This window comes from Martes martes, assembly GCF_963455335.1.
Source record: "Martes martes genome assembly, chromosome: 11".
Taxonomy (NCBI): domain Eukaryota; kingdom Metazoa; phylum Chordata; class Mammalia; order Carnivora; family Mustelidae; genus Martes; species Martes martes.
The window spans coordinates 67,464,544-67,488,009 of NC_137899.1; the positions used below are offsets into that span (position 1 = coordinate 67,464,544).

Sequence of the window (23,466 nt, forward strand, 5' to 3'; positions counted from 1 at the left end):
AGGACTGGTTTGCTAATCTTGTTTTTTGCATCATCAACTTGCTTGTCAGTGTTGTCACTGGATTTTTACATCAGGTGATTATTGTTCTTTCTCCCCAAAGTAGTCTTTCCTGATGTCTGACTACTCCTTTTTCATGGGTACAATCTCCTGTTGATCATTATTGAGAACCTGAATTTAATATTGTACAAAATGCCACTCTGTCTCCTACAGCAAGCTTTTTTTTTTTTTTAAGAGCATTCCTCTTTTGAGATCATGAGCATTTTTTTAATATGTCCAGATGTTTCCCTGCTTGCTCCTCTTTACAAAAGGAAGTCTATGTCTGTTCAGTTTTGGGACTTGGCACAGGTTCAGTTGGAGTGTTTAGGTGTATGTTCAATTTCTCTAGTTTGAGAAGAAGGGGTCAAGGAAGAATTTCTAATTCCTGTAGTTGGATTTCTCCAGATCAGAGTTTCAGGGTTCTTGGAGAGGGAGAAGGGAACCACGCCCGAGGTGGCCATATGACCAGGGCTTCCCCATTGTGCCCAAGTCTCCTTTCCACCGGGCAGGGGCACTGTCCCCCTTCTCTAATGGACAGGACAGTTGCTGTGATGAGCCGGCTGTGACAATGCCCTCACATTTCTTATCACATTGTTTGAAATGAACTAAGCTGGAATGGCTGTGGCTGCGCCTTTTTACAACAGATTTTGCTGAGGAGGGAGATTTGCACCTGTTTGGAGTTGGCATCGCATTTAGAGGGAGCAAGGGGGGACCAAACACAAAGGGCGGCACATCCGGGATGATTACTGCCAAAATTACTTACCAAAGACATCTGTGAAGCTGTGATCCATTCGGGAGAGATGTGAAAATGAGCCCCAGCTGAGTCTCCCAGCAGAATGATTCCCCTGGGCTGTGAACCTGGGAGGCACAATTTATTTGCATTATTTATGCACTCCAGTAGTTTGGAGCTTCTGGACTGGGTGGTCATAAGAGTAGATACCCTGGTGTGTATCCCTCACAGAGCCTCATAACAGTGATGCACTGCCGCTTTTCAAGCGTTGGGGAGCGAGGGGGATTGCATTTAGGAGTTGACTGAGATTTCTAGGCCACTGAAACTGCTAGCTAAGCTGTACAGATGCAGGTGTGTTTCCTAGCTCAGCATAAAACAAAACTGCCGGGCAACCTCATGAGTGAATGATGGATGAATCAAGGAATCCATACTTTATCTGAACTCAGAAATACACCCTGGGCTTTGGTTTTGGAAATGGCTCTCTTGAATTCTGTTGTAATTCACTATAAACATTAGTGATCTCATGGAGCAATTTGGACTTTTCAAAGATGTTATGGTCTTTTAAAGCCCTTAATCCATATACACAAAAGCACTGGGTGGACAATTCTGGCTGATTAACGGGAGATGAACATAAAGGTCTCTGCGAAGCCCTATCTGGAGGTTAGGAATCTCTTAATCTGCCTCTGAGGCCCATCCACATGATTCGTCTACCCATGGGTGATGGATGTACTTTTTTTTTTCTTTTAAAGATTTTATTTATGTATTTGACAAACAGAGATCACAAATAGGCAGAGAGGCAGACAGAAAGAGAGAGGAGGAAGCAGGCTCCCTGCTGAGCAGAGAGCCTGATGCAGGGCTCGATCCCAAGACCCTGGGATCATGACCTGAGCCAAGGCAGAGGCTTTAACCCACTGAGCCACCCAGGCACCCCTGGATGTACTCTCTGAAATCCCTTAAGATCCTGGAAGAATCAACGGATCTCTCCCAGAGTCAGACAGAGGGGCGCCTCTTTCCCCTAGACAATCAGACTAAGTTGATTCAGGGCAAGGACTGTGTGGCATCTGCCCAGGACAGCTCAGAGCCAAGCATAGCCCTTGGTGCATAATAGGGATAGGCATTCAGGAAATATCCATCAAGTGGAGGAATGAATGAATGACTGGAACACTTTTCAGTGTTAGGGAAAAGCACTGCCCATGTGTAAAAAGTGAGGCTAGCAGAGGGTCTCGCCTGAGACCCTTTGGGTATTACCAGGCACAAATTTTCAGTAGTATGTGGGTGATCATAGGTTTTTCCTAACAATATTGGCAGCTCAGATGTCTGTGGCATTTGGGCATTTAGAAAACAGAGCTTTTGCTCAGATTTTTGGGAACTCCCCAATGGCTATAACTTGGAGGTCTCCCTCAAGTCACCTAGATATGAATCTTTAGCCCAGTAGCCTGCCACAGGGATTCTGTCAGCACAAACCCAGATGTCTGACCTTGTTGTGTATTGAGAAGGAAATGGAAATGCCAGCACCTCTATTTGTTTTCTTGTTTGGGAGAAGCGCTAGGTTTCCGTTACCTTGTGCTCTCTCCTGTTGCCTTTTCTGGCATCATCATTCAAGTTTCCAATCGTTTCCAATCTCCACATAAAGGCGGCAGTCAGAAAAATTCAGTTGTGTTTTTTCTAGGTTCTGCCTCCATTTTCTACAAGTTTTTTCATAGCTTTTTCGCGTGAAAATAAATGGACATCGATCAACTTTATGCTCTAGCACCAGGCACTTCCTCCCTTGGGTGGTCTGTTGGCTTCAGTGTGACTCAGACTAGAAAAGAGTGTCCCTGTTGTGATAAGCACATTAACTCTACAATACATACCTTCACAGAACTTCTTCTCATATGGAATTCCATCTTTTGGATCAACACCCTTTAAAAGAGAAATGATGGGATTAGCAGTTTGTTTTTAAATGTATGAGAGACATACACTGAGGCTTTCCCTAATGGCTTTAAATGTACAAAGGCAAGTCAGTGGATAAAACCTATTAAAGTCTCCTGAGCCCTTCATTCAACACAGCCACACTCTGTGTGAGCTGGGCTTTAGGGCTGGGGGCAGGAATAAGGAGAGATCCAGACGGCCAACCATCTGGTCCAGAGGATGCCCCTCCGGCAGTGTCTGGAGGGCTGGCAGTGTCGCCACGAGGGGGCGCTCTGGGCCCAAGAAGTGACCGAGACACAAGGTCAGTGTGTGTCCCTCAGTCTCTGAGCTGGAGCTCTCAGTGCGCTGACGTCTCCACTCCCTAAACACGCATGCTTCCAGAGCAGCGATTCTCAGCGGGGCTGGCTTCCCCCCACCTCTGCCCCGAGGGACATTTGGCAAAGTCTAGAGATATTTTTGGTGGTGACAACAGGGGGAGGAGGAGCACCTGGCATCTAGTGGGTGGAGGCCAGGGATGCCGCTGCACATCTTACAATTTCCAAGGGACCTGGATTTCCAAGACTCTGGGATTTTGTTGGGATTTCTTCTATTGTTCTAATTAACTATTTGCTCTTGTATTTGTAATTTGGTGTTCTTTTTGTTCAGGAGGATCCTCAGTCATGTATTAGCTCGAGACCCCACAAAACGGGGGTCTGCTGCCATTGTTGTCCTCAGAGAAGTATTTGGTTTGGCTTCCTCCTTTCTTCCCTCTCTCTTCCTAAAAGCTTCAAATCTGCTATTCATGGAGAGCTGGAACACCAGCATTAATTTCCACCCTGACAGACTAGCTTTGTGGAATAGAAAGAAAATGGCTGCCTTGAAGAGGTGGCAGTAAGAGCTTTTCTCCAACAGCTATTTGGGTCGCTGTAAAACTTTGCTAACAGAATTCTTCATTTAATTTCACCTGACTCAACGCAGAAAAAAGGGGTTGGATGTGGGTGACTTCATGTGACTGACAGACCCTCAACTCTCATTACATCCCTGCCATCCATCATGTGAGATCTGACTCTACACCCCTCTTCCAGTTTGCAGAGAAAGGTTGCTTTCATCTGTCATCTTCTTCCATAGGACTGACTAAAGCAAATGGGCTTTTAAGGAGGGCAGAACATTCAGAGGATGGGGCTAGGTTTGAATCTGGTTGCTTACCCAAATGCCGTTACAGTTTGAATCCTCCTGTATATCCCAGTTGTCTGGCCTAAGAAGAAAACAGCAACATTGGACTTCAGCATATACTTCTTGCCCCGTGAATGTCAGCCAAGTAAATGAGTGAACGAGTGCTGTATGAAGGGTCAGTGATGGACAACAGGCTTGTCAAGGAGGCGTGCCATGCATGACTGTCAGTGGCACGCAGAAACCTCCACTTGGCCTCTGCCATTATCTCAGTTTGGAATATTTTCAGAGCACCGCGGACCACCTCCAGCGGCCTCTATTCATGGACTGTGTTGTGGGACGGTGCTGATGGCAGAGTGAATGAGTCGGCAGCCCACGTTACTTAGATAGGTGAGGCATCACATGACGCTCTAGACTCCCAAACACCTGGTAAATGGAACACTGCGGCCCCACAGTCAAGAGGAAGGTCGAGCATCCACTTTCTGAAGTTCGAGATGTGGCCGGCTGAACATCAGCCCGGGGCCAAAAGACGACACGTGGCCCACTCACAGGAGCTCCTGCCTCACTCCTCAGTCCCGCGTGTGGACCTCGAGCAGGAGGCTGGACACAGGCCCCCCTGTACCCTGCGGACTCGCATGTTCCTCCTACTAGACCAGAAGCTCCACGAAGGGAGGCCCTACTTCATTTTGTTAACCGCCCAACACCAGGCAGAGCGCTGGGCAATGAGCAGGTGCTCCAGGAGGGTTTCCTGGACAAATGGTGAATGAATGCTGTTCTTTCTTCACTGAGCTTTACTTTGGAGGGGACACGAAGGTCCCTTCTCTAAGTACAAATCCCCTAGGCTGGGGCTGGAATGACGCCTCCTGCCTCCTTTTTAGAAGGTAATTTCCCGAGTCAGTGACCAGCAGAGACGTACCTTCTGCCCGGGTATGCCATCCTGTTGCTGTCATTGCAGTCTCTCCCTCGCCAGTGGTAGCCCCTCAGCGTCTGGAGTTGAAGAGCACACACAGGAAGGGTTCATTTCCGCCCCTTGTTATTCACGAGGAAGGGCAGTCAAAGCTGTCCCAGGGGTACCGACACGTGCAATTCTTAATTCCAGTACAATCTAGGAACACTAGAGGTTACTAAGAAAATTAAGATTAATATGCTGAGACATGCTGTGTGAGGGAAATGCAAGAGTCCCAGTGCCAATGCCGGGTGGTAGCGTGTGTGCATGTGAGTGTGTGTGTGTGTGTGTGTGTGCGCTGTTGGGTGTGTGCCTGTACGTGGGTGCACAACAGTGTATGCACATGGGCACATGTGCATTTACGGGTGTGGTTATGTGCATGCCTGCTGTATGTACATGTGCATGTGTTCATCTGTATGTGTGTGTTCGTGTGTGTTTGTATGTGTGTGTATACACTTCCATGGACAGCAGGACATCCAACTCTCTGAACTTCATTAGTTATCAATCTTCTTAGCCTCCAAAATAGTTGATTTATTTGGTCAAATGAGTAATCGTTGTACTGGATAATTTAAAAATCTCTAGCCGAGTTGGCTAACTTTGTGGATTTATTATATGATTGACCTGTCTTGATCCTTGATTTGAAAGACTTAAGAGTCACAATAATATCAAACAACATCTTCATTTCCCCCATTCCCAGGTAGACTGTCTGAGATCCCACCAACTTGGCGGAGTTACACATGCCCCCTACTTGTTCGCTTTTGCAGAGAACATCCTGACATCCGTACTGCTCTAAATCAAACACGTGGATACACATAAACACAACACACACACACTCTAAAAATAGGTTTAAGAATTTCCAAAATAATTCTCAGCACCTTTCAAGATAAATGAAACACCCAGCTGGGAATGGCATCAAGAAACAAAAAAACAGTCCCAACCTAAAGACCCACTCTGATGGTTCGTGTCCTATTAAGATGCCAAAAAGTCCATAAAAATCATGGGATGGTGTATTATCAAATTTTTAATACATTCCAATGGAATTCAGTCTTGTCTTACTAAAGGTAGGATATTTGTAGAAAGCGATACAATATTTAGTGAACATCTGGTTACTCTTAACAATACTTACTGGGAAAACGCTGTGTCTGTCTGAATCTACATCTTTGAACGGCACAGAATTTTGTATCGTTCTAGAAAAAAAAGAAAACAAAACAGCTGGTGAGCTAAGAAAAAAAGAAACTGTTTATGGAAACAAACAGGGACATTTCAGATGCGGCTGTGTTGAGTGTATGTGATAGAAGTCCATTCTAAAAATAAAATGAAGTGTCTCCATGGTATGGAAGAGTTCCAGCCCCACTTTGCCAATCTCTGCTCGCCACCTAATTAGAACTATTTTCTCTCTGATATTAATTTGGCCCATATGGGGAAGTGAAACAATTACATCAACATTTTAGAGAAGACAGGATATTGATGTTGAGATGCCCAGAGAGGAAGGAACTGCATTTTTGGTCCAATGAGCTCAGCACTATAGATTGAATTTGTGCCATTTTACACATTCTGTGATGGAAGTTTTTTCTTAAAATCTACTCTTTTAAACCACTAACTCAAAGAATCTTGAGGCACTGAGCTGGCAACGTTCACTCCCATTCATGAGCCTGGAAAACCAAAGACTTGGATGATTGATGACCAAGGAAATTCATGCTAAAGCCACAGACCCCTCACCCGAGGGAGGCTCTCCCTCTGTGTCCTCACTACCAAACTTTTCCCAGCTCCTGCATGGCACCCACTGCTTTCCCTCTAGGAAAATCTCTTATGAGGTAGCAGGCTAGTGCCATCATATGGCAGGGTGAGGCTATTGGCAGAGCCTAGAATGTAGAGAGTAACAAGAGCCTTTACAGAATTTATTAAATGGTCTTTCCAATCAAGAGCATTCCAGCAGTTGTAAGAGCCTCAGAGCAAATGGATTCAGCAAGAGCCAGCATGGAGCTGAACTGGTGTCTTGCAGTCTGTCTTACTAACTCGGGGATGGTGGACCCAGAGTCTAGGTCATAAGCTTCTCTGGAGATGGCCTCATGAGAGTAAGTCGCTTCCCCCCATGTACATATTTGACCTCTTGGACAGCTAGTATAGTTTTCTAGGTGAGAAAAGGAAGACACACACACACACACACACACACACACACACACACACAGAGATGGTACAGACCCAAACAGTCATATTTTGTTAGCCTGGGAAAGATGTTAGGTGAAAGGTCCCACTTAGTACTCCAAAGTTCTCCCCCACCCTTGCCATCCTGAGGGGGGGAGTTTGAAGGAACAATGAGCTGTCTCTAGAACTGTGAGTTCATTAAATTAACGAACAAATGAAGCAGATGAATTAATGAACAGATGAAGCAAATTAATAAGCAGAAAGGCTCAAAGTAACATAAACCATACATTCTAGACACAGGACGGAAGACTGCTCATCCAAAGTAGCATGAACTGCAATTTACATAAACTCCACAATCCCTTATTCATAGTCTCCAATCCACAGAGTTCTGAAAACTGAGGGTTGTTTTTTTTTTTTAATTTGCAGAAAATTCATTTGGTGGTAAAACTGGATCTGAACTGTACAAGGCAATTTATCAGCTTTATCCTACTTAGTGTGAATATTTATATATTTCACTACTGGAATATAAATGTGTTTGATCTGAAGGTACTGAGAATGTTAGGTAACCTATGGTCACCATATACCGATTTTCTTAAAATCTGGGAAATTCTGAATTCCAGATCACAGCTGGCTCCAAGGTTGTAGATAAGATGCTGTTGTAGTTTACTAACATTACTTCTTAAAGACTGTATCTAGGGGCGCCTGGGTGGCTCAGTGGGTTAAGCCTCTGCTTTCAGCTCAGGTCACGATCTCAGGGTCCTGGGATTGAGCCCCACATCGGGCCCTCTGCTTGGCAGGGAGCCTGCTTCCCCCTCTCTCTCTGCCTACTTGTGATCTCTGCCTGTCAAATAAATAAATAAAATCTTTAAAAAACAAAAAACTGTATCTAAATCTGATACTCATGTATCCTTATAGATGCCTGGTTGTAGGCTGAAACATACATTCATTCATTCCATAGGTATTTTTAGAATCCCTGCTGTGTGCCAGACACCATGTTAGATATTAGGGATGAGTATAAGATATGTTTCCAATGCTAGAGGAACTTCATGGGGGCAAACAACTCATCAGTAGGCAACTACAATGCTATGGAGAAAATGTTAAAAAGGGTTGGGCACCAAGAGCAAAAACACTTCTAATGCGATACAGGGAAGAAGGTAATCTTAAGTTTAAATTTAAGGGATGACAAAGCATTTTCAAAGCATGTAATTGGGTGAAGAATGTTCTAGTAGGAACAAAGAGTCATGGGAAGTCTCTTAACATAGCTCTGGGTTCTGAAATTAGACTCTCAGGGTTTGAATCCCAGGTCTGCTGTCTACTTGCTATATAACCTTAGGCAGATTGTTTAATCTTTTGTGCCTCTGTTTCCTCATTTGTAAAACAGGGGCCAATATTAGTACCTGCTTCCTAGGGCTGTTGTAGAGAGTGAGTTGCTCCATGGGAAGCATAAAGACCTATGCCAAGTATGTGGAAAACGCTCACAAAACATTAGCTTTTTATTATTTTGTGCAATGGTTACAGCTATTCCAAGGATGATTTCTAGGGCTGGGCAAACGGGAGGCAGGGATCTGCTCCTATGGCATTTTAGTTTCTGGAGCCATCCCAAATCCAACCCATGTACCCTCTTCAGATGTTCAGATTTCGAGGCACACAGCGTTCTACCCAGTTACCTTGTTGGCTGGGACCTGCTCAGGGATGAATATAAAATCTATTTCCAAGAGAGCCATTGCTCTATGACTGCCAGTTGTTGAGCTAGCGGGCTTGATCCAATGAACAATTGTAATGCAGGTGAATGTTATTCATTACATAATAGAATACCTATTCAAGTTCAAACGCCCTAAAATTATTTCATGAAACTGGGGCATTACAACAAAAGAAAACTAGGGAGAATAAAGTTTCCATGTGTAGCTGTCTCACATTCGAGTCCCAGGCAGCACTCCAGGGCTGGGAATGGGTCTGTTCAATATGCATGCGAATGTGTTAGATGCATCTCTGTAAGATGAAATGAGAGCCGAGAAAACCAGGCAAGAATACACCCGGGCTCACCTTGGTGCAGGGACAGGGACCGATATGGTTGGGAGGAGTGGGCCATAGGGAAGAAGGAACAGGTAAAAAAGGAAAAGAAAAGAATGATGAACAAAGGTAATTAACATGGGCTAGGATAGTCTGTATGCCTTTATGTGAAATGATCCATATGCAGGTTTATGCATACAGAAACTAAATAACAAGAAAAGATTATTAAGAGGGGATTCTCTTGACTTACCATTGTTACAATAAAAAGTAGACAGTGCATAGGCACTGTGAATTCTGACCAGCACAAAACAAAACAAAAAAGAACAAAAAACTTGATTGCCCCATGGTAGTACCTTGGTATCCTACACATTTTTGTTTGAGTAAAATAGTGCCTTTTCTTTATTTATCCCCTGTTTCCTCAGTGAGACCCTACTAATTCGAAGCAAAGTGTTTAAGTACAAGGATAAAAGGTTTACTAAGAGATGGTATCCCCACCCTCTAAGAGCTGTGGGTGGTATGGGAGCCTGATGGGGAGAGGTCTAGGAAACTGCCCACAGTGGGGACACCATCACTGTATTTTGAAGGCATTAGACCAAACAGGATGAGGCAGAAGAGGCACAGAACAGGAAAGGCATTATTCCTGGAAGGGGCTTTATTGAAGGATTATGTAATAAAAGACAGGCCTTATCTCTACCAACTGCTGACTGTGCTTTGGGGTCAGACATCCAATATGCTAGAACCTACTTGCTCATCCAAAAGTGGGGTGAAAAGTCAAGGGACTGACAACTGAGTGGCTCTGAGCCTGGCCTTTGCAACCAGGCTGCTGGGTTCCAATGCCAGATTTATTGATTACTAGCATCACAGCCTTGGGCAAAAGACTTTACCTCTTTAGAAAGGGGACAATGATGCCATCTGCCTTGTAGGGCTGCATTGACAAGAGTTCCTAGTGCACAGATCTTATCAGACAACCTTTAGTCATTGTTATTATTACTAAGCCACAGGTTGCTTTGAAGAATAAATGAGGCTGCATTTAAATGTGCTTTGTAAATCATAAAGCACTGAATAAATTGTGATAAATTATAAATGTGTAAATTATATTAGAAGCACAATTATTTTTTAGAAAGAAGGAAAAAACACACTGCTTTTGCTTTTTCATAAAAGAAAAATTTCTCTTTTAAATAGCGCCAGGAAAATCCCTGGTCACAGATGCTCCTGAATTCAATTTTTTGAAGTTGGTTCAATTGAAGAGTTGTCACTTCGGGTTCTGATGGCCTATGTTTGACGTAGAAAATGCAATGATGCTTCAGGAAGGAGAGGACAGGGTGTCTCAATTCAGTAAGAGTTAGGCATGATGAAACGACTGGGGGCCTAGGGAGCTGCCTGCATCTCAGCCTTCCAGCATCTTCTTTCCTGTCTATTCTCTGCATCCAGCCCTAGTCATGAAAAGTGGAGCTGATCCTGTTTCCAGGACCCAGGTCAGCACTTTGCATAGCTGGCCTATGGGAACTCATGTGGGCAGATGAACTAGGAAAAGTTTTAAACTCTTGGATCTCTAAGAGGCTTTGAATGTAGGTCAGAAGATAGTCTCCTCCTCTCCTGAGAAGCTTTCACAGCAGACTGGAGATGTTTAGTGGATTGAAACTCATGAAACTCATGAGACAATGGATGGAGGAATGTAGAAAAAAGTGCCTCTTTGTATGGGTTGAATTGTATTCACAAGAAGTCATGTTGAAGTTCTAACCCCCAGGCCCTATGAATGTGACCTTTTTTTGGAAACAGGGTCTTTGCCGATGTTACAAAGTCAAGATGGGGCCACGAGCCCAGCCCCTGATCCAGTATGACTGGTGTTTGTATAAAAGGGAAAGATGGACACACAGGGAAGATGGCCGTGGAGGAGGCTGGAGGCAGAGACTGGAGTGCCAGCAAGATTGTGGGCTCCCATCAGAAGCTAAGAGGCAAGGAAGGGTTTGACCCAGAGTCGGAGACACTCTCGGAGAGAGCAGAGTCTCACAGGAACCCTGCCAGCACCCCGCTTTCGGACTTCCAGCCTCTAGAACGGGGAGAGGATACATTTCTGTTCCTCTAAGCCATCCAATTTGTAGGTATATTATTATAGCTTCCCTAAGAAATGACTATAGCCTCTGAGTCCAGATGTGCAGCCTGAATCACATCTAAGCCCTTGCAAGGAGAGCTAGATGGAGCAGACACACAGGGCAGCTGGGAGAAATGATCTGTTTAAGACTCAGTGTCCTTCAATGTAGGAATAATAACAATTAGGAAAACAAGTAGGAATAATAACAATCCCTACTTCACGGAGTTGTTATGAGAACTAACGTGGACAGGTTTGCGTGTTCCATGTGTGGCACCCACAGCAGTGACCATACGCTATGGGACAGCAGCCACTGTCACATGAGGAAAGTGGCCAAGTGCAAGGTAGAGCCTGTGCTATTTTGCCTCTCGGTCCAATGTCCCTCTCGGCACACCACTGCATCTTTTAATGCTGTGGACAGTGATTATGATGACACCCAGCATAACCCCAGACTCAGATGAGAGCTGGGGTATGGGATTTAAATAGAGACGGGAGGTCCTGGGAATTGGGACAGTGTCTCTGCATTGGCAACACTGTATATACATTTCTGGGCCAGAGCTTTTAGGTAATGGGTTGGGTTCTGTGAAATAAATTAGTCCCTTTCCAGCCTCGTGAGTGCCTTGGACTAAAGATGCTCAGAGTTCCTTTCATGACGAGGCGCCAACCTTGACCTTGTCTGTGTCTTAGACAGCGAGGAGGGGCTGTCCCCACGTGCAGCACGGATGTGCACCAAGCTGCCCAGAAGTTTCACCAGCAGGCTGCCTGCCAACCCAGGGGATAAGTCAGATTTTTGGTTCAAAGATACTGTTATGCAGTGGATTTCCAAAATGATTTGTGCAGACCTCATTTGTCTTTTAGTTTCTGTACAAGTCATGGTATGAGACGCGACCAATGCACACTTTCACCTTCAGGAAGGTGCCTTTTGCATCTGACAATTATTTAAGTCATTGGAAAACAGGGACAACCAACGGTGCCATCTCATGCCAGCACTCAGGGAGGTAGGAATAGTATACATACGATTTAATCCTCTGACAGATCTTGGCCAAAAATGGGAGGGAACAAATATCAGAACTACTTCTGGAATGTTTCTGGAGAGGAAAACAAAAATAACAAAAAGAGTTACTTAGTTCATGGGATAGCCCTGCAACTTATAAAGTTCCTTCTTCTCCTGCTGGCTCCATAGTCTGGATTTCGGGAGCCTCTTTCCTTTAGAACCTGGGCCATGTCTGTTTAACTGGACTGACCTCTTGTTTCTGTCTCCACACTCCACCCTCACTCTGTCTCCATGCCTTTGTTTTTGCTGGGGTCTCAGCCTTCAGCTCCCCCTTCCTCCTGCCACCTGCGACCCTCACCTTCACCTATGCTCCACTTCTTCCCCAAAAGGTCTTGCCCACCATGATCTGTTCCACTTGCGCAACAACATTCCTCTCCCTCCTTGTACCCAAGGGCTTTGAGAAAGGGTTTGAAAAAAGAACATGTTCCAATAGAATAATCCCAGCCTCTTATGAGAGAAAGACAAGACTAATTGGAGAGACAAGCCAGGGCTTGGGAAGAAAGAAGGAGGAAGTCCCCTTTCCTGGGGGGTGCCGTGGGGGCAGGTGAGGTGGACAGATGAAGCTCCTGAAGTGTCATGAGCAAGGGATTTCAGAAAGCAGTTCCCATAAGACTCTAGCTGTGTGACCGATGGAAAGCCCCGGCTAAGATACGTTTACAAAGATCGTGGTTTCCGTGATATTTTCCTCAGATGAAAGAAAAAGATAACAGGGTTGAAAAAGTTAGAAACTAGCATTTATCGGTGAGTGGGGAGAGACGGGTGATTTTCACCAGCCGGGAGTCCTGCAGACGGCCATGAGTTGGATCAGTAGCGTTGGTGATACATTGACCCTGACAGAGGAAAACAAAGCAAACTCATTTTCATGCGAGGAATTAAAGTTGAGCAAAACTTTGTGATGTTTGCTCAACTTTCTAGAATGAGAGGAGCAATCCTTATTGGTGCCCCATCCACGTGCAAGATACAGAGACAGAAGAGGCTGTCCTTGTCCTCAACAAGCTTACTGCTTAGGGGAGTGTAGGGGTGAGCGTCTCAGCTCTTGGTGTGCTTTGGGATGTCCACAGTGGTCCTGGCATTAACACAGCTGTCTAGAAACCCAGTGGAGGAGGCAAGAGATGAGCGAGAAGTCCCGTAGGAAGGATGCTGGCAGGAAGGGACAGATATCCTAGGCTTTGTGACCCCAAGTGTGGTCCAGACTTGCTCCAGGTACAATTTGTGCACCCCTCCCTGGTCTACTGACTTGGAAAGCCTGGGGTGGGTCCCGGGAATCGGTGTTTTCCGAGTCTCCAGGTCATTCTGATGGTTGCTAAAGTTTGAGAACCACTGATGAAAGTGTGATCACAAACCCAGAAAGTGTGCCTGGGAACTTCTGGAAATGCAGAGTTTTGGGCCCCACAGCAGACCTGTTGAATCAGTCTGTGTTTTATCAAGGTCCGAGGTTATTGAGGTGATTGCTGAAGTGTGGGAAGCCTGGGGCTTTGCAGAGGGAGCGCCCTGTGAGGGGCCGTGGAAGTGTGAGGTGTGGCATCCCAGGGGACCGCCGGATGTCTCACCCTGGCTGGGGGATAGCGAAGCACAAGGACGTGGTGAACCCTGGAGGCAAGGAGGCACCATGACCAGTCTGGGATGCCGCACTGTGGGCTCTCCCCCATGGAGTGATTACTGACGGTGTTAGCAGAGGGATCCCATTCGTATTTCAGGAAGGTATCCTGGGGGTGAGAGGGTGGCCCGGAGGAGGTGAGCTGGAGCAGAGAGACCTGATCCTGGGGTTGCTAATCTCAGCATTAGTGCTATTTTGGGCTGAATAAGTCTCTGTTGTGGGGCTGTGCCTGGTGGGATGTTTAGCAGTGTATCTGGCACCTAGCCATTCAGACGCAAGCAGCCCCAAAATGTCACCAGACATTGCCAAATGTCCTCAGGGGAGAGGTGGGGAGGATCAAGTTGCTGCTGACTGGGAACCACTGCTGTAAGGCAGGAGGAGGGGGATGTCAGGCAAAGGAGGGGTGTGCAGAAGGTTGAGTCCAGAGACCTGGTAACTGAGAGAGATGAGCACTGCGGACACACTGTAAAGCAAACATCAGCATGAAATTATACGGCAACAAGGGTGGCAGTTTGGAAATACAGATACATTCTGAGACTCAGAGCTTAAAGTCAGGTTGCATTTGAATGTCTGAGCTCTGTCTTTGAATATTTACTTGAACCTGAAGGCCTCGGTCTAATTAACCTAACGACAAGGTAGATTTTAACACTGATGTAATCAATACATCAGAAAAATTTACATGGACAGCCTTATCATTACTGAACAAGAGGTACAAAAGAATTAAATGTTACATCTTCACAGCTGTTCACTGTCAGAATTCAACTGAAGGCTGCGACTGTCTGACATTCATTGTCAGAAATGGGGTATAGGGTGGGTATAATAGATGATGAAGCTTGCCCAGGGACCACCTGCTCCCCCCACCCTGAACTCCTCCTGTCCAGACAGAGGTTTTAATTATCCAGTCTTTTCATCACATGGCATGGGAAGGACTAACCTCTTATCCTTTCCTTGCAAAGAGAAATGAGACAGACACAGAGTAATGTTGCACAGTTCCTCCCTTGCAGTTTGCCAGCCCCTTCCTTTCAATTTGAACTTTGCTAGACAGAGGCAAAATGAGGGCTGTTATTGATTCAGCAATGGTTTTAAAATATTGCACCTGGCGGCATGTAATCCCATTTAAATGAAAGTCTCAGTCTGGGCTGTCCCTGGGCACAGGAGCCACGCAGCATCTTCATTTAGCAATCTATTTGAACCAGTTTCTGCTTGTATCCTGAGCTTTCCCATGCACCAGGATGTTAAATGAAAACAGAACAATACACAGGGGTTGAATAAAGAAAAAAAATGTGGTGACTGGGGTAAACAGAAGGTCAAAGGGGAGAGAACAACTACTCTTCTATACACAGCCAAAATGAAGTTGTATTTCTGCATGGTGAAGTGCTTTTCAACCCTTGCTACATATTATTTTACCTGGTTTTAATTGCACTGGGGAAGATGATTCTATTAGGTAGGTAGGTTTTTGATGAGGGATGTCAGGTACAGTTGTACAGGTCATGCACTGCATAATTTTAACCTACATAGCCTGTGATGTGAATAGTGCTTCTTGAAAGTTAGTGCTGAGGAGGTTGAGAGCTATTGGCATAGTGAAGAAGGTAGGAACTTGGAAGTAGCTAGATCTGGATTTAAATGATGGGTTTCTCCCTTACTAGCTATGGGGAATGAGTGTATTACTTAACATACCTGATCATTAGTTCTCTTATCTGTAAAACAGCGTTGATAACAAAAATATACTATTTTCTACGAGTTTTTGTGAGAATTCAACAAATTGATTCCACAACTCAGGTACTCTAAAACTTAGATGTTCAGTTTTCTGCTAGATCTATGAGGAGCCTCTCAGGGCCTCACTGAGATGCAGATATCTTCTGGAACATTCCCTTCCACAATACTTCAATTTTCCCCAGTCTGATAGGCTGTGCTGAAATGATATGCAACCTACTGTATGTGTCTTTCTACATCCTGGCCAGGTCTGCTGTTAGACCAAACCATCACAACGTAACTAATTGCAGCTGTTATCATCTGAGTAGTAACTCAAGAGGCACTTATTGGCATTTTCTGATTATTTTTTCCTTGACAGCTTTGATCTAGAGAGTACATAAATTGGAGGAGGTTTTTGAGGAGTTTTGTATTATTGTTTGGTAGTTTGGTTTTTTGTTTTTTGTTTTTGGCTTCTCACTAGGAATGACTGGAATCTGGCCCTATGAATTATGCTTGCAATTCTGATGACAGAAATGCAAAATCATAAAATCCTAATTAGCTTCTGAGCTAATGCCAAGGCAGTTTGTGCTGATGGAGTTAACGATGCTCCTAGAATAAGTTTTTAGACGCATGTAGAGAAGAAGGAAAGAAGGATCATATTGTTCTCCAGTTTTGTTTAGAGCTCTGAAGGTGGTCAAGGGTTTCCTATGATGTTTCAATTCCCTTTCTATGGTTTCAGCTGATTAGCTAACCCACTACTGTTGGTCTTTAATTACTCACTGAATTAAATAATGGTTGGCAACATTGTGATTGATTAACTGATTGTGTAGAAATGCCTGAATAATGCCATTCCCTGCATCCCAGCTTTGTACATCAAAACCCATATGCCCCCCAAGAGTGGGGTTGCCAGATAAAATATGGCACTGAACATACTTACACTAAAAATTTATTCATTGTTTATCTGAAATTCAAATTTAACTGGTCTCCTCTATTTTTATTTGCTAAGTCTGGCAAGATGAGCCATGAGGGCTTTTCCTCCTCCTTATTTCTGTGCTGCCAAATCAAGATTACCTTAAATGTACTGCATCGGGGGGGAATGACGAGCAGGGTGATGAGGGAGAGGCTGAGGACGAAGGCCATGCCCTCTCATCTCTGAGGAATGCTTCCTTATTGCCGGGATCTTTAGCATGGAGGGAGACTTGGTTCTTTGAAGGTTTACTTTTCTGCTTCCTATCCAGTTGGGGCTCATTTGCATTCAGGGCCTAAGTCAAATACCTGACTCCATGATAATCGATTTGAACTAAACATGGTATTGATTGAGTGCTAGAGAAGTTCCAGGCATGACACCAACACTTGACACACATCCGTTCTCTTAGTCCTCACAACCAGGCTTTGACAAAGGAGCACTACCACTGTCTCTATCTTGCTGATAGGGAAACTGAGGCTCAGCTTGAAGTCACATATTTAGAAAGTGGAGGGTCAGGGGCACCCGGGTGGCTCAGTGGGTTAAAGCCTCTGCCTTCGGCTCAGGTCATGATCCCAGGGTCTTGGGATCAAGTCGGGCTCTCTGCTCAGCAGGGAGCCTGCTTCCTTCTCTCTCTGCCTGCCTCTTCCCCTACTTGTGATCTCTGTCTGTCAAATAAATAAATAAATAAATAAAATCTAAAAAAAAAAAAAAAGAAGTGGAGGGTCAGAAGGCTGGAGCCTCCTCTAAAATGGTCTACTGGAGAGTAGCAGTCCTCAACTGCGCCTACCAGAGGACATCTGGCAACATCAGGAGCCATTCTTGGTTGTCACGACTGGGGAAGGGCGATGTGGCTGCGGGCATCTAGTGGGTAGAGGACAGGGATGTTGCTATACACCCTACAGTGGACAGGACAATGCTTGGCAACCAGGGAGTAACTAGCCCCAAATGTCAGTACTGCCCAGTTTGAGAAACACTGGTGTTGGGAGAGAGGGAGGAGAAAAAAAAGGGGGGGGGCCTCACTTTCCTACTTCACTGCATCTACGGTGTGTTGTGGGCATGGATCTGGAGTAGCCCACGGCCTTAGGGGTGTAAGAGCAGGGGAAGGGGAATATGAAGGCACCCAGCAGAACGCTGGTATTCTTCTCATCCGCTGCTTACCAGAGTGGGGGATTTCTTCACAATCTGTCTCGCCTTCTCTAATGTAAATTTCCATGGCTCCTATAAAAACAAAGTTAGACAACATTACAGCTTGCGTTTCATCTCTTCTTTGTATGTCTTCTCTGAAGTTAGGGCTTTTAAAGTCTGTAAGTTTGCAGTAAAGAAATGATTCCATAAAACTGTGAAAAAAAATTCGCAAGAAGGCGATTTCATGCTAATAACTCTTTATTAAGGGATTTACTCTGTGCCAGATGCCAGGCTAAGTACTTTGCAAACAGGATCTTATTTAATTTTCACAACAGCTCTGAGAGATACGACCTTTTTATAGACGAGGAAATTGAGATGCAGGAAAGCTAAGAAACTGGGTGAAGATCACAGAGCCAGGGTCTGGCAGAGACCCAGTCTAAACTTTTACCTTCCCACCTGCTCTGCTATGTGGAGGCCTCTAGATACCTCCTCCTTGTGTCTGGAAGCCCCATTGCAGGAGGCTGCCAACAGCTCACCTGAGTGGACACCCCATATCCAATGCACAAACTCTTCTGTTTCCACACCCCTATTCTTTCAGCCATGTCTACAGCAACCAGGTGTATCTTCTTAGTTCACATTCCGCGTGTAAAGAGGCAGTGATTACGACCAATGACTATTGCTACATAATCCCGTATTTGTATACTTGTGGGCAGTTTGGGAAAAAAGTAACCCTGGGGGAAAGGGGTGGGAGAATTTGCTCCCAGCACTGCTTCCCAACCTTTTGTTCTCCCGCCCTGTCTGGACCTAACCACATTCTTCCTCGTGCTGCTCTCTGTAAGACCTAGGAGAGCCTGGGTGATGGTTTGTACACTGGGGTTCAAACCCTAGGTCTGCTGAGTATTAGCTGTGTGCCCTTGAGCAAGTTAAACTCTGAGCCCTTCAGTATCTACAGATTTACTTCCTTAACATGTAAGAAAGCCCTATTTTTGCCATCTGTAGTATGGGGGTCATGTCTACCTCATAGGGGTGCCGGGAGGATGACAGGACATCATGCATGTGAAGCCCTAGGCCAAGACCTGCCCCAATAATCCCCAGCTCAGTAATTGATGGGTTGGTTGGAAAATTTCTGTTTCAGCTCCGGATTTCCCCTCACGCACATCAGTAGGGAAGCTGGGATTATGGGAGAGCGCCATAGTTCTCACTTCAGGAAACTGAGAACATTGCCCCTGCATTTTAGCAGAAAGAACGGGTACTGGAATGGGACTTTGGAGCTGGCTGACAGCAGGAGAGACCTCTTGGGACATGTGGCCCTTGCTGCTAATGGACGTTCAGGACTTGTGTCCCTGCTTGACTCCTTTGTGTATTCTTCACCCCTGGGGAGATGCCTCCCTCCATTATGGAGCACCGTGCTATTGTGAAGACCTCAGCCATGCAGAGCGAACATGGGTGGAGGAGCGACCGCTCAGTGTGAGCTTGGGTTGGAGCCAACTTTCCAGCAGGTGCTTTAGGAAGGAGGAGAGCAAAGCTAGCCACAAGAGCTAGCTTGCCCTCCACGGGCTGGCTCTGAAACCCTCTCCCTGGCTTCTGCCCCATGTCACACTCCTCCAGCTCAAATTCAAAGGAGGGCAAACCAAGCCTCTGTGTCAGAGGCAGCAGGCCCACTGGCATCTAAGAATGCATGTTAGCAACTTGAGAAGAGAAGCTGCTCTCCAGGTCAGTCTGGTCACCAGGACGTCCCTGTACAGTGTATGTTTCATAAAATACTGAACCACGAATGTGCCAGTTGATGAACACCCATGTCCCTGAGCCCCTGAGTGTCCCCATCATGGATCTGGCCATACAGCCTCCCCCTAGGACTCCCAGACTTCCTTATGATCCATCCACAAAGGGGCCAAGGTCATGGTACAGCCTCAGGGGCACCTGCAGACTGAGCTCCAACACCACACCCAGTGTCCAGTCTGATTGGTTGACTACAGCCCCAAAACAATTCATTATAATCCTCCTTTTAAAAACCTAGATGCATGAATGCAATTTTGGCTTTTTCTGGAAATTCTCACAAATCCTGGAAGCTCTCTGGTAAGTAAGCCGCTTGGGCAGGGTCATTATAAGAAACTATATCTGGGCGCAAATTTCTGTCACAGTGCCCTTTTTGGCTGTTCTCATTAGCCTAAAACTCATTCTCTGTAATACCATAACATGATGTGGGTGTCCCTACACCTTAATTACGTGCCCCCTGCTTCTCTGCTTGGAAATACCCCTTTCATTCTAAAGCTCAGCTCAAGCACCCGAAGGGCCTAAAACTGTCCGTGCTACACACTAGATGCTCAACTGATGTGTAAATAAAAAGTGAGAGAAAACCTGTAGGATATTATGTTAATCAAGGAAAAGAGGCTCCCAGATATTACACACAGAGAAAAGAAATCCTGCAGAGAAATATGCCATAATAATTGCAGGTGACACCTTTTTCCTTTTTGGTTCTTTCTTACATTTTCTAAATTTTCGATAATGAGCACAAATTCAGCAATGCATGCTTTTTAAAAAGAACTCAATATACATTGCCCTGTTCCTTCCTGAAGAAACAAAAACATGATCACGGCATAGGGACGCAGTGAGAACACTGGAGAGCTGGTGGGAAGAGACATTCCTGCCCTCCCGGAGTTTCCGGGTAGCGGAGGAGACAGATGAGGAAGGAGCACAGCAAGGAGAAGCGAGAGGGGCAGAAAGAGGCCTCAGCAGGGTCCTTGTAGGACAGGCCACTTGGGTCCCCTTGAGGGGGCTAATTTGTGTTTCATCCGGCTTGGTTCTCTGAGGGGAGCGATGTGTAGTGAGGGATAAGGACAAGCAAGCAAAACAAACCAACCAAAAGCCCAGTGACAAGGGCTGCACCAAATACCTTCTGACCCTCATAGTGCCATGTGTGATGATGCTTCTGTCGACCTCCCTGGAAGGCTGAGGGCAGGATCATCAGGACCTGGCTTGACTAGAGCGTCACTTGCTCCCACAGTTCAAGTGCACAAATGTCAACATAAAAAAGAATATAGATACCAGGCCTCATCTTCTGTCCCCAGAAGAAAATGGATGTAAGGATTCGAAGATACTTGGAGGGGCAACTGGGTGGCTCAGTCGGTTACTTATCTGCCTTCAGCTCAGGCCATGATCTCCCAGTCCTGGGACTGAGCCCCGAGTGGGGCTCCTGGCGTCAGCGGGGAGCCTGCTGCTCCTTCTCCTGCTGCCTCTCCACCTGCTCATGCTCTCTGTATCTCTCTGTCTCAAATAAATAAAATCTTTTTAAAAATTTAAAAGAAAGATACTTGGAAAAGCTAATTTTTTTGCTTGTTGTGATGACAGGCAAATGGGCAAATTGTTAGCCATGAGCAAGTGAAGATAATGACTATCTCTCCTCGGTCACCTTTCACCGTTGGCAATCTGGTGCTTATGGTGCGGCTTCTGAAGTATGAGGACTGCTCTTGTACCCTCCAAAGAATTAAGACTTCAGAATGGAGGGGGCAACTGTAATCAGGGGTTGGAAAGAACATCTGGGGCTAGATGGTGAGCTGGATATGAACCCTTTCTGGTCAGAAGACGTACTGGGGTTTATGACTCAGAGCAATCATCTGAGGCATAAGCAGATTCTCCATCAACAACAAGGGGCTTGGTTCTGGAGTGTTCTATGGTCGATCCTTTCCAGTTTCTCATTACTTTCTGCCTCTAGTTAGAGTGGCTCCTATTCCAGGCTCAAATCCTCTTCAGGGTCTCTTTAACATTCTCACGAGTGGCTTGCCAAGGAGGGCCCCACACAGGCTTACAGAGAAATAAGCTCTCAGCGTGGGAGCTTTAGAGTCCCAAGAACCATGGATACATAGAGTGCTTTTCTTTACTTAAGAATTTGGAAAATTCCAAGGACAATATGGCACTGTGCCCCAGCAGGCTACAAGATGGGGAGAGGTCGACCTTTTGCTTGATCATCAGAGCATATAGTAACACATAGCCATGGTTGTTCACGGAAGACATCTGCCTAGAATGATTTAAGTGTTCATGCAGACCAGAGCCAGCCCAAAGTCTTCGGACAAGAGGAGAGGTTCGGTGACTCCCGATCTTCCATGGAAGATACTTAAATGTTGTACTGATCACCAGGTCATGGTTTCCATCATCATCTTCTATTTAAAGTGAGTTTGGACTCCAGAGTGCTTGCAGGTTTGAATCCTAGCTTTGCCATTCACTAATTGTGGGACCTTGGGCAAGTTACTTAAGCACTCCGAGACTCACTGTCCTCCACTGCAAAATGGGGATAATACTCTGTGTGTGTGTGTGTGTGTGTGTGTGTGTAATGAACAAGAAAGCCCTTGGCACAGTGCCTTGCATGTGGTATGCACACCATTAGCGTAACAGCAACCGATGGTTTTGAGTCGTTACATCACTAATGCATAGCTGGAAAAATTACTGTAATTACAACATCAGCCTATAAAAATGGATGCTGTATTTCAATGATCTTCAAAACCACCCTGAGTGGAAAACGGTGAGGTTACATAATGTAAGCAGGGCCTCTCAGCAAACTGAGCGGATAGTACTCAAGTCTCTAGACTCCAACACCTTTTCCACACGACCACACTGTTTCCCGAGAACAAAGTAAGCCTGAAATTTTAACCAAGTGAGAAAATATGACTCCCAAGGTTTCACCAGGGCTTAAGGGAATGCAAGGGGAATACATGTATGTGGGGGGTGCTTTCATGCAAAGGCTCATAGGGTCAGGGGAGAGAGATGTGGCTCTGTAAGCCAACAACCCATACACCTGTGTGTGGAAATGCAAGTATAAACATTGTAGCCAGTGTAGGACTGATCATGAGAGAGAAAGAAAGAGTCATTCAGTCAGTCATTATGTTGGGCTGTCATTCACTCTATTCATTCATTCCACAAACGCTTACTGATTATGCTGTGTGGCAAATTATGTACTAGGGATGTAATAGTGAATGAGACATAATCCTTCTCATCAAGGGTTTTATAACCTGGGAGAGACGATTGGCAATAAAATGTAATTAGAATACAATGTAGCAAAAGTTAAGTAATAAGTACCATTATTCCTATTTTACAGATGAGGTAGACTGAGTCTTAGATTGGCTAAAATCCAAAGTCACAGAGCCAGTGAGGGGCACACTCCAGATTCAGTTCATACCCCCTGGGCATAAAACCTGTGCTTTTAACCCTCCTCTGGGAGATGTTAATAGGTGTGCTAGAAAAGAAAACTGTTGTTTTAAGTTGAAGAAGTTGGGGAAATCTGCGAACTAAATGCTCCTCTGAGAGAGCCCTAACACACATTAGCATATTCAAGGCTTTCAGCCACTTTGTGTTAAGAAGCACTAGTTAGGAAAGCATTTCCAAACATTCAAATCTTTCAGCCAAAGCACAGTGTACTGTATTGTCTATGATGGGGAAAGACCTAAAGAACACAGTGTACACGGAATGCTCCAGGACTCGATATCATTTCTCCCGACATTTTAGGAGTATTGGTGAATTGGACAAGACACATTCATTAATTGGGCCTTCTCAGGTTTTGTGATGTTAAATAATTAAATCCTGGTACACTCAAGAATGAAGGAAGTAAAGAGAAATAGTATTTTTAGGCACGAGTTTCTACGATGAACAATTTTTAGCAATTGCTATCAATTATAGCAGCAGGTAGATTTAAAAATTACAGAAAGTGCCTTTTGTTCACTTCACATTCCTGACAACAGTGACAGGTACCCACAAAGGAGAAAGCCCCTTGGGAAGTGAAATGATGATTTTAGATGTGAGATTTTTATTGTTGAAGAGCAGGCATGTACACGGGAGGGTTTGAGGGTGGGGGGATTTCACTGATCTACTTGGATCTTTTCTAGAAGTTTATTAGGACAGGTTTTTTCCCACACCCATACTTAATGGTGTAAGTTGATTCACAAAGGGAGCAAGATTTGAGAGATGCTATCTCCAAGGACTTGACCACTGGAGGCAGCAAGCACGGGATACCTCTAAGGTAAGGCA

At 45.2% G+C, this 23,466-nt stretch overlaps 1 protein-coding gene across 1 annotated transcript in view; it reads right to left on the bottom strand.

The window, feature by feature from the left end:
- AOAH (acyloxyacyl hydrolase) overlaps positions 1 to 23,466 on the bottom strand; it is a 168,305-nt gene that overhangs the window by 87,836 nt on the left and 57,003 nt on the right. Inside the window, exons 5-11 of the mRNA XM_080818199.1 lie at positions 17,485 to 17,544; positions 12,034 to 12,104; positions 5,899 to 5,959; positions 4,743 to 4,813; positions 3,863 to 3,911; positions 2,620 to 2,668; positions 800 to 894 (exon numbers count right to left, since the gene is read on the bottom strand). Of these exons, the coding sequence (XP_080674325.1) occupies positions 800 to 894; positions 2,620 to 2,668; positions 3,863 to 3,911; positions 4,743 to 4,813; positions 5,899 to 5,959; positions 12,034 to 12,104; positions 17,485 to 17,544 (456 nt within the window). The remainder of the gene's footprint in view (positions 1 to 799; positions 895 to 2,619; positions 2,669 to 3,862; positions 3,912 to 4,742; positions 4,814 to 5,898; positions 5,960 to 12,033; positions 12,105 to 17,484; positions 17,545 to 23,466) is intronic.